General features: G+C 42.3%; 1 protein-coding gene across 1 annotated transcript in view; it reads left to right on the forward strand.

Moving 5' to 3' along the window:
• Positions 1–12,038, forward strand: part of ARFGEF3 (ARFGEF family member 3) — a 178,876-nt gene that overhangs the window by 133,738 nt on the left and 33,100 nt on the right. Inside the window, exons 18-22 of the mRNA XM_049787998.1 lie at positions 1,388–1,538; positions 3,667–3,987; positions 5,957–6,090; positions 6,653–6,798; positions 9,515–9,694. Coding sequence (XP_049643955.1) covers positions 1,388–1,538; positions 3,667–3,987; positions 5,957–6,090; positions 6,653–6,798; positions 9,515–9,694 — 932 coding nt within the window. The remainder of the gene's footprint in view (positions 1–1,387; positions 1,539–3,666; positions 3,988–5,956; positions 6,091–6,652; positions 6,799–9,514; positions 9,695–12,038) is intronic.

Below are 12,038 nucleotides of genomic sequence, written 5' to 3' on the forward strand. Positions count from 1 at the left end.
ATTGTACTCAAAGGGCCAAGTACAAGCTTGCCATGCAGGATCCCCAGATTCATCCCATTACCACATTTTTCCACTACCAAAGCTACTTGCAAATGTCATCAAGTGTGCCCCTCCCAAAAAATACCAAACAAAATGTTTTTCTATAAAAGCTATAAAGCTGAAACTAATCTTCAAATGATACACAAATAAAAAGTAAGATTATGGGGCCGGCAAGGTGGCACTAGAGGAAAGGCAGGTAAAACGTCTGCCTTGCAGGCGCTAGCTAAGGAAGGACTGTGGTTTGATCCCCTGGCATCCCATATGGTCCCCCCAAGCCAGGGGCTATTTCTGAGTGCTTAGCCAGGAGTAACCCCTGAGCATCAAATGGGTGTGGCCCGAGAAACCAAAAAAAAAATAAAAATAAAAAGTAAGATTAGTATAAGGGAAAGACAAATCATACTATGCCAAAAAACTATTCATCACCCCTTAGCAGGAATATATTTCAGCCTCCTCTGACACACATATGTTACATTTGTTTGTTCCAGACCTTCACTCAATTATCCCAGCAGACTTGTCTTCCCATAGTCTGAATCCTTTACTCATGAAGGATGCTAGTTAGGTCTGTCTTTGTGTCATACATAACTTCCATCTTAAGTGTTCTTTTTTTTGGAGGGGGAGCGCACCCAACGGCACTAGGATTACTCCTGGCTTTGCACTCAGAAATTGGTCATGGTGGACTCAGGGGACCTTATAGGATGTTGGGGATTGAACCCACATCAGTCTTGGCTTGGCCACATGCAAGGCAAACACCCTACCTTGTGCTATCACTCCAGCCCTAAGTGTCCTTTTTGCAGCCTTTCTCATTAATGATCCAGCATAAAAAGAAAACTATTTGAAGATCCTAAGTATAAATATAACATTTCAGAGGGAATCATCTAGTAATTTCCCATGATAAAGTAATCATCATGTCAGAATTTGTGTCTAATGCCTTAGATCTTCATAAATCCATAACTTGGAATAAAACTCAGAACTTTCAGAAGCCAAGAATTCTGAATTCTGAATCTGGGAGCCCAGGGGGACAGCAAAAGTTCTGGGACCAAGGGGATTTCGCTAAGTTCAGCCTCTGAAATTCATCCGTACTGACTGACCCAACCTAGGGCTTGGCCTGGAGGAATTGCACTACAAGCATAGGTTACAAGCTGCAGAATAGGGGATCACAGTGTCCATGGGGCTCAGTGTGGGCATTTAGCAGGATGAGCCAAGGGGACCTGCCTTTGATGGACTGCCTTTAACACCTCCCTATTCCCCTTTGACCTTGGTAGAGCGGCATTGTGTTTTTATTTCACCCTCTTTACCTTCCTCCTATAGACCTCATCATATTGTTCTCTTGACTCTCTTTCTAACACAGTGAAGCTGAAGGTGGAGCAGAAACTGGAGCAGATCGGGAAGCAGCAGGGCGTGTGGCTGCACACTGCGCACGTCTTGTGCATGGATGCCATCCTCAGCGTGGGCCTAGAGATGGGCAGCCATAACCCAGACTGCTGGCCACATGTGTTCAGGTAGCCTCACCGGTTACCCACCTCTCCTAACAACCATCTTTCCCCTGAGAACTCAGGGAGACGTACAAGAAGGGGAGGACTAAGCCAGAGTCCGCTAGCATTTAAACTGGCTTTGACAATCCAACTGAGCAGAGTCTGGATAAACTCCCGAGGAGAGTTTTCACAAATGATTGCTCAAATCAGGGCCAACTGAAAGTCTTTGGGGGAGCAGAGCAACAGATTTAACAAATTGTGAATTAGCTACTGGAGTTAAGTTTGAGAGTCTAGGGCTAGCGTGATAGCACGGCAGGTGGTACATTTGCCTTGCAAACCCAGGCTTGATCCCCAGCATCCCATATAATCCCCCAAGCCTTCTAGGTGTGATTTCTGAACACAGAGCCAGGAGATGCCTGAGTGCCACTGGGTGTGGCTCATAAACAAAACAACAACAATAACAAATAAAAGAGTGAGAGGCAAAGGGTAAAAATTGTGACTGAAAAAGGCCATCCTAGACTACTATGTAGATCAGAAAGGTTATGGTGTGAGGACAAACCCCTGAAATGCCCAAACTGAAAGTCCTGAACTTTCATAGTATTGTAAACCCATGAAATAAATAATAAGGTACCAAGGAAATAGTACAAGAGTTAGATGTTTGACTTGTATGCAATTGATCCTAGCAGTAACCTCAGAGCTCCACCAGTCTGGCCCTCAACTTCCCCCAATAATAAAAATAAATAAAAATAAAATAATAAAAGGTCATATAGCAACACTATAACACCACTGTCTATTCACTGACATCTCCATTAAAGATTTTTGATAGATTTTTAGATGCATAAAATATATAAACTAATATTTTTCATATAAGCTAACAATTTTGCCAGATAAAGGAAAAGAAAAGTAGATAGTACCAAGGACAGACCTGGAGTTAAAGTAAAAAGAACCCCCTCTCCCCAGTTCATAGTCCATGCCCATATCACAAAATGAGGCTCCCCATCCTCTTTTCAGGGAGTTGAAAAGTAGACCAAGCCACTGGCATTTAGAAGGACCCTGGACAGAGGGGGGGGGGGGTTAGGGCATGCTGGGCAGCAAAGCTTCTCTATTCTGTCACTGAGGTCCCTTACTTGGAGCCTCATGCTAGGTTCTGTGGCCCAGACCAGCAATGTTCACAGTGGATCCCCAAGCACCTCATTTCACCCAGGACACCGATCAAACCTGGGTTCGGTTTGACAGCCACAGAGTTAATATGACCATGAGCTTTTGCTGAGTTTTAAGCAAAGGTTCATACAGATCATTGGTAGGGATTGAAAGACTGTGTGGAGAGAAACATGTGAATGAGCCAGAAACTACAACTAAATAGGCTTAAATGAGACTGCTGGCCTGCTTCTCTTCATGTCTCTCAATGAATAAAAGGGAAGGAGAACATTTTAACTGTACCTGAGCAGAGTATATGGAACCTAAATACTGCCTGATGATCCCATGAGAGTGGGTACTCAGGACCAGAACATTTTGTAGCCTTGTTCTGGAATGAGGGATCAGAACTAATGGTCTCAGATTCTACTGGGAACATTCTAAATGTAGTACCATGGGTTGGACCCTTCTCCATATTGATCATGATTAGGGGAATCTTCCCATCACAGCTCTCAGTGTTAGAGATATAGAACTAAGAGAACTAAATATATATGACTGGGCAAGTCCATGAGACACTCCCCAGACTTATTATGGTCAAAGGGGCTTTCAGCTATAAACCCAAACCTCCCAGGATCCCCCAAGTTAGAAGATGCTCCTCAAGTCTGACAGCACCTATTGTGGGGGAAAGGGTTCTTTACAGAAGCTCACTCAACCACCCCAGGAGAGATAGTTAGGACCCATTGACATCGTCTTTTCCTCAGCACGCAGTAAGTGAATCTGAGGAACTCTTCTCCAACTCAAAACAGTAAATATGCTGAGGGGAGTAAGAGGAGGAGGGAGTAGTAGAATCAAGCACGGAGGTTTCAAGGCTTCCTGAATCATCATTGTTTCTCAGTTTACCATGTGAGAGGCTTCACAGCTCCTTCTCTCTCTCTCTCTCTCTCTCTCTCTCTCTCTCTCTCTCTCTCTCTCTCTCTCTCTCTCTCTCTCTCTCTCTCTCTCTCTCTCTCTCTCTCTCTAGGGTGTGTGAGTACGTGGGCACCTTGGAACACACCCACTTCAGTGACAGCACCTCACAGCCCCCTCTGACCATCAGCCAGCCCCAGAAGACCTCAGGAGGTGCCAGGCTGCTGGGGGACCCAGAATGTGAAGACACAGGCCAGGAGCAGAGCCAAGAACAGGAGAACTCACTGAACATGGCGCCTGTCCTCCAGCCTCTGTCCATCCAAGAGCTCATCAGGGAAGGCAGCCGAGGTCGGGCCTCAGACTTCCGTGGCAGCAGCCTCATGACAGGCAGCAGTGCCGCCAAGGCCTTGCTCATACTATCTACCCAGGCTGACAGGTTTGTGCAACCCTTCTTCCCCCACCTGTCCATGTCCATCACTATGGTTCCAAATTGTTGCTCAGGCACTTTGATCAAGTTCAAGTTCTTGAACTTGATTTCATCATTTGATTTATTTTTCTTTATACAGACTTTTATTTACCCCCCCAACTCCTGCATTTAAAAATAACTATTTCTCTAGTATTTGACTATGAAAGGACCATTGAAAGTCCAAGGTTTCCCTGTGATAATGTTCAGATAAATTTTATGTATGCAGAAATCTCTAGGCCAATATAGTTTGGAGAAATTATATAGAACCTTCTTCTAAAAACCATTCTTGGATTTTCTCAAATATGTAGATGCCTGTATTCTCCCTTGAATTTTCTTCCTTCCTCATACTTCACTAAGTAGATTTCTTCCAATAAAAACTATTTTGCCTCAAAAAAAGAAAAAAAGAACTACTTTCTGTTGACTAACAGGTGGCTAGATACTCAGGTTAAAACTCATACTCCATGATCTTGGGAAACTTTCAACTTCTCCCTGGGCCTCTAATTTCCTCATAACTCACAAGTGCCATAGGGTTGGGAGACAAAAGGGCTGGAGCTCAAGCCTGGATCTCCAGGGCCAACTGGCCTCCCAAGCACCTCTAGGTGTAGCCCTGTTGGCCCTCAGCATTTTTTTTTAAGAAGTCTACCACAGAAAAAGCTGTAAAACAGCTCTGTCATTGGTTAGTTATAAGGGTAGATTAATTAGAAAACTTAAAACAGTTGAAGCAAAATTTGTCAAATGGTAAAAAGCAACTACATTTGTAACATTTCAAATCTCATACCCCAAGATGACAACATTACAACAAGTAGATTAAATGTACTTTAAACTTTTTGTACTTAAACACTTTTGTACTTTAAACAAGTACAAAATGACAACAAGTACATTAAAGTTGAGAGAGAAGCCAACATGCACCCCACTGGAGACTCAGAAAGACCCAGATTAAAAACTGGCTAATATATTATGCTTGTGGGAGCAGCTCCCAAGACACTGGTTTTTTCATCTCCAAACATAAGTAAACCCACTTCTGCTTTCTTATTATGTCAGCTATCACAGTAGTTTCTTGTCTGTAAAGTGGTTTTATGGTAAGACAGTTTGAATTTTTTTCCTAGGTGAGAGAGATGAAATGAGGACTCAGACTTTAAGGGATAGCAAAATTGAAATAATAAAGTAGGAAATAGATACATGTACATATATAAGGATATGTATATTTGGATATATGGACATATGTACATGTATATGTTGCAATCATTTTCAATTCCAGTCTTAATACTTGTGTATTTCATATTACCCCTGCAAAATTAGCCTGCTAGGGAAGGAGTGTTAGTACAGCAGGTAGGACACTTGCCTTGCATATGGCTGACCCAGGATCGATCTGCAGCATCCCAGGCAACAATGAGGAATTCCAAAGTGCAGAAGAAGTAAGAAGACCAAAAAAAATAAAACTTCCTGAAACTGTATTAAAGGCATTCTTCCTTATCCAGGAAGGTCTATGGTATGGCAACCAATTTGGAGGGCAAGTAGGAGGGTGACCCCAGCACAATAGGACACCTACTCCCCTTGGTCTGTATGTGACTACAAACCCATATTTGAGCCATTTCTTCCCCATCCCAGATCTCTGCGTCATTTCCTGCACAATTTCTTCTTCTAGAAGTGCCTAAGCCCAGCTAATAGGAAGGAAGCGAGATCCTGCAAAGCTCAGTATGTTTGGCAACCAATGGCCATTCCAATATGATAGAAGAAAGATTTTTTTGTAATATGTTCTGTGCCTTTCAGATTAAAATATCCTAATTCAAGGAGACTTGTACACAGTAATCACAGACATGCAACTATTGTCTATTATGTGTTGACACATCTTCATTAATCACACTAAATAAATTAACATATTTCTGTCACACAGACTGCTCAATTGCTTCCAAGTTTATTTCTCATTTATTTCACCCAGGCTCTTTGAAGACGCTATGGATAAGCTGAACCTTGTGGCATTGGGAAATTTTCTTTACCAGCTGAAGAAAGCATCACAGTCCCAGCTTTTCCACTCTGTCACAGATACAGTGGATTACTCTCTGGTCATGCCAGGTAAAGCTAGGCCTGACCACTGAACCATCAGACTCCTACCAGTGATCCCAGTATTACCCAAAGTAGACTCCAGACTCCTTGAGTATGTCTTGGGAGGTACTCCATCCTCAACAACAAAGCATGGAATATACCAGTGATGGCTAAGCTCTGTGAGCCCAAGTGCCCAAACTGCCGCACAAAACCAAAGAATTTTTTCAAAGTGCCAGCACGTCGATTAAACCTTAATAACAAGATTTTAGTATTTAAAAACTCTTTATAAATGTATTAACTGCGGACCTTCCCATGTGCCAGCTGCAAGGCCTTCGCGTGCCACAGCTGGAACGTGTGCCATCGGTTTACCATCGCTGGTATATACTGTTTTGGGAAGGCCTTAGGAACATGATGATCCAGAAAGGAAAGCGAACCCCAAGCTGTTCCTGAACACCGGGTGGGTCCTCTCTTGGTGAGCCCACACTGAGTGGGGTTACTTACTAAACCTAGTTCTTTGCTTTTCATCCTCTGCTTTTGACTAGGTCACACCATTTCTGACTCCACGCTTCTGTGGTTTTTGCCTTCCTTGTAGGAGAAGTAAAATCTACCCAAGACTGCAAAAGTGCCCTCCATCTGTTCCGCCTGGGGGATGCCATGCTGAGGATTGTGCGGAGCAAGTCCAGGCCCCTGCTGCATGTACTGCGCTGCTGGAGTTTGGTGGCTCCACACCTGGTGGAGGTGAGTGGGGGGACACTCCAAGAGCAGCAGCCACAGGGGTTTGCAGTGTGCAAGAGTGTCCAGTGTGGGCCCTACAGCAAAACTAGCCCATACCCTGCTGAAACCCAGAATCCCCTAAACAGACCTCACGGCAACTAACATATGACCTTGAGCTCACACTGACCCTCCTCCTTTATTTATAGAGAGCTTAGATATCTAGTAGCACTTGAATCTCGGCCTTTTTATGCATGAGTAGAAAAGTGCCTTTTGTTCCTGTCATTCTCTTTCTAGAGTTCAGTATACCCAGGGAAGAGCCCTTTAAGTTGAAGAATTATACATGCTAATTCTTTACAAAGTCAATACAAAGACCCTTTCCAGTCTCCAAAGCAGAGAGGTTTATGTGCTGAGTTATAGAATCACTCTATCTGACCATCTCTACAAGGAGTGGTTAGCTACTTCTAAGGAATTTCATTACTGTTGTTTTGTGTTGTCTTTATTTTATTTTTATTGGGTTATTATAGTTGACAATGGTATTGAAGTCACTGGTTTCTAGTTGCAGTGCTGCTACATCAATCTTCCACCAGTATTTCAGGACCCTCCACCATTTGTCCCATGGTCTTCTCCACCCCACTTTCATTCCCCACAGCCCACACCCTCTCCCACTCCAGCCTCCTTAGTTCCCAGTTCTATTGATATGATCTCAAGGTCTGTTTCTACTGAGGATTTTCTAATCCCTCACTTTGTTTCTTTATAATCTGCCTCCTGAGCAAGATTCTCCAATATTTCTTCACTTCTGACTCAATTAACAGGACATACAGTCCATCCAAACTGCAGCAAGCTGCCAATTTTCATTTTTTTCACAGATAAGGAGTATTTAATTTTGTCTTTACACTCATGAGTAGAGAAATTATGAAATATATAAATATATATATAATATATATATAAATATAAATATTTCATATATATATACCAAATGAAATGCTTCTAAAGGTAACATATCATCTTGTTTTGCAATGGCAGGGTTTATTTCCTTAGCTCTTTAGTCCTTACCAATAGAGATGTATCATGAAATAAAGTATTTGGCAGTAATTTTGTTCCATTTTGATTGGGAAAGTGGGAAAGCACCTTGGAAGTGCTCAGGGTTTACTCTTAGCTCTGCTCAAGGATCACTTTTAGCTCTGCTAAATTGAAACTGGGTCAGCCACATTTGGGGCAAGCAAGCGCCTTACCTCTGCGACCCACTAAAGATAATTTAAGTCACTGAGTCACTGATCTGAGAATATTTTATATCATTTAATATCAAGTTTACCCAAAGCTTAGTAACAACTATTTGTCTAGCTCATGATTTTTTGGATCATAAACTTGAGCAGGGCCCAGCTGAATCGAGGCTTGAAGCAGTTTTGGCTAATCTCAGCTGTCCTTACTTGTACACTGATAGCCAGCTGGCTCAAAGACTGCATCCGAGCATTTCACATTGTCCTTTAGTGGGAAATGTGGGTAGATGGGACTCTCTCCATGCCCTGTCATCCTTCATCTGATTAACCCTTCTCATCAGATGACTGTCTTAAGATTCCAGAGGAGAGCAAGGGCAAAACCCCAAACCCCTCTACTTTTTAATTCTCTTCCTATACAATATTTACTATCTTTTTGTTGCCATAACCAGTCACATAAGCAACCTAATGGTGAGGGTGGGAGGTGACTGCTAGAGGCATTTAGGACTTAATTATTATGATTAGCCTACTCACTGAGGGACAAATGACCCCTCTGATCTTTTTACCTTTGGATCTTTAGCTAAGAATGAGTCTATGGGTGGCTTTAGAATGAAGTTCAAATCATATACCCATAGAAAACTGTCATGTGACAGAAGGAAAAAGACTAAACTAGTGGAAACATGTATTTTTCCAAACCTGTGGCATGAAGTTGCAGTAATGTGTGACCAGTGGGTTGAATCATTAATAATGTAATGTAGTAAAAATCCAATACAAAAATCCCTTCCTCACACCTATATTCATCACAGCACTTTTTACAATAGCCAGACTCTGGAAACAATCAAGATGCCCTTCAACAGATGAATGGCTAAAAAATATCTGTGATACATATACACAAACATTATGCAGCCATCAGGAGAGATGAAGTCATGGCATTTTCCTATACATGGATAGACGTGGACTCTATTATGCTGAGAGAAATAAGTCAGAGAGAGATAGAGAGACACACAGAATAGTCTCACTAATCTTTGGGTTTTAAGAAAAATTAAAGACATTGAAATAATTCCCAGAGATGAGGGCTGGAAGGACCCGCTCAAGATATGAAACTCACAACAAAGAGTGGTGAGTGCAGTTAGAGAAATAACTATGCTGAGAACTATCATAACAATGTCAGTGAGTGAGGGATGGAGAAAGCCTGTCTCAAATACAGGTGGGGGGTGGGGAGAGAAAAGATGGGAGCACTGGATATGGGAAGGTTGCACGATGAAGGGGGGTGTTCTTGTTATGACTGAAACCCAACTACAATTATGTTTGTAATCATGGTGTTTAAATAAATTATTTAAATTAAAAATAAAAATAAATAATGTGATATAATATGTTATTTATTCTGTACTTAACCCTAGAAAATGTTTCCTAGTAGAATTGCTACCTCTGACTTCCCTAGAATGAGGTTGAAGAGGAAAGCCTTCAGCATGCAAATTCTGATTAGATGAGTCCTCAAGTCTTCCACTTCCCCGTGTATATTGCAGGCTGCCTGCCATAAAGAAAGACACGTGTCTCAGAAGGCTGTTTCTTTCATCCATGATATACTGACAGAAGTCCTCACCAACTGGAATGAGCCACCTCACTTTCACTTTAACGAGGCCCTCTTCCGACCCTTTGAGAGGATCATGCAACTGGAGTTGTGTGATGAGGATGTCCAAGACCAGGTCAGTGTGTGTTAGACATGTGAATTTAAATAAAAATCTCACCACCACATGGAAGAGAGGCTGGAAAGGCAAAAGGGACTGGGATAGAGTGGCCAATATGTCTCACTTCTCTTCTGAGGAAGAGGAATTTAGTCAGAAGACTCAGGGACAGAAATGTTGCTGAAAGGAGAAAAGAATAAAAATGTGCACTCCAGGTGCATTGGAATGAACTGACTCAAGAATAGGAATTGCCATTGAGTGGCTTTGTAGTTCACCATCTTTTCCTTGCTCCCCATCTGTGGACATTCTCTGGGTTGTCCACCACCACCACCTGCATGTGACCTGTGCCGTGCAACCAAACTTTTGGATTCTTCCCATGATTACCTAAAGAAGACCCATGGGCTTGGGTGGGGTCGTATTGCAATACAAATTATATTAATAAGGCAGAAAATCAAAGGCTGGTGCTTCATGACCCCATGAATGATCCATTGCTCTCCTTCATGGGAATCTTGATTTATTGCTCTCCTTCATGGGAATCCTGATGTATTGCTCTCCTTCATGGGAATCCTGATTTAGAGACTTTGAGATTCTACATACCCAGCCAGGTCCTCTGGTTCTAAGAAGTTTCCCCTGTGCCAGCATTCTAATTGGTCTTGGGATATACTGTGGGGTCCAATAGCCTACTCCCACTTGTTGGCATCTGGTTAAATTGTATGTGCCAACAAAAGAAAATGATCAAGCTTTATTTTTGAAGAGTTTAAATTGAGAGCTGCTTGGAGGAAGTCAAAATGTCTAATTATCTCTTCCTCAATGTGCTCCTTTCACCCCAAAAGTTGGATCTAGCTAACATGTAGATGCGACTAGAAGACTAGTTTCTATATAGGGAGAAGTCCCCTTAAATAGCTAAAGCAAAATAACTTGCCAGAAACCTAATACCAAAGATAAGACACATAATCTGCACACAGACAATCAGGTTTGATTCCCAGAACCCCATAGAGTCCCCTCAGCTTCACTAGGTGCGATCCCTGAGTGTAGAGCCAAAGGAAAGCTCTGAGCAAATCTGGGTGTGGCTTTCCAACCCTCCCAACATTTTTAATAGCATTTGTCTTGGATGGTGGGTGGCAAATCCTCATGCTTGTTTTGATCATTGTTTCTGAACTAGAAACTATTCTGGTCTGAGGAAATGCAAATGAAAAGATAAAATTTATGATAGATGGATGTTGACTCTACTCCCTATGGCTATTCCCCAATATCTTCATAAAGAAGCAACAAGGGGCTAGAATATAAGCAGGTTGCATTTTTGACAACCACGAAGAGAAGGTTTTGCAGGGTTGTTTTAGTTTGTTGACTTTTGCTTGTTTGTTTTGTTTTTCTCTTCACAGTAACTCAAGCTCTGATGCAGGGCTTGGGATATGACTGAAGTGGTAAAGGTCGAGAGGGTGCAAGCCTTGAGATCAAGCCTCAATATCATAGCCACCTGTGCCAGAATTATCCGCCTGCTAAACACTGATATCAAGCACTAGCACTCCAGGAGTGCTTAAGCACACCCCAGGAGACCTCAAGTAACCTTGAGGACTGCTAAGAGAGACCCCTAAAAACAATAAAGCTGCAAACTCACCCACAACAATCTGCCCACAGATTGTGCTCACAGCAATCTACCTCCTCATCATCGTGCTCTCTTGCTGAGAGCACGGGCAGGCACTGCCCTGTCAGCTTTGCATAATCCCTTTCCAATAATCTTGTATGGACTCAGTGACAAAGAGAGGTGAAGCACTTTAGCTGAGAAAATGTCATTAGTGACTGGCTGAACTAGAGCGCAAACCTTAGCAATCTAACTATAGTGCTCTCTCCTTTTAGTTTATTTTTCTTTTTCTGTTTGTTTGCTTTATTCTGTATTGTTTTCTACTCTCATTCCTACAGATTCTTACTCTAGATTCTCGAGTACCACCATATCCTCTATAGGCTCACAGCTGGAATAGGAACACAGAAAGTTCATTTTTCCCAAAATCCAATGCTCTCGTGAACCTCGCTCCTGAGGTGTCCAGTGCTTAGGAGGAGGGTGATTTTGGCACAGGGGGATGTGATATTGAGGCTTGATCTCAAGGTTTGCACCCTCGCAACATGTGCTTAACCACTTTAGTCATATCCCATGACCTGCATCAGAGCTTGATGTTAAGAGAAAAATAAAACAAACACACAAACAAAAATAACCTTGTCAAACCTTCTCTTCAAAATATTGTCAAAATAACTAAAAATATTAAAGAATGTTAAAGGAGGGCCAGAGCCATTATCCAGCAGATAAGGCACTTACCTTGCACGCAGGTTACCTGGGTTCAATACCCTGCATCCCATATGGTTCCCTGAG

The sequence above is a fragment of the Suncus etruscus genome, chromosome 15 (assembly GCF_024139225.1).
Source record: "Suncus etruscus isolate mSunEtr1 chromosome 15, mSunEtr1.pri.cur, whole genome shotgun sequence".
Classification (NCBI taxonomy): Eukaryota; Metazoa; Chordata; class Mammalia; order Eulipotyphla; family Soricidae; genus Suncus; species Suncus etruscus.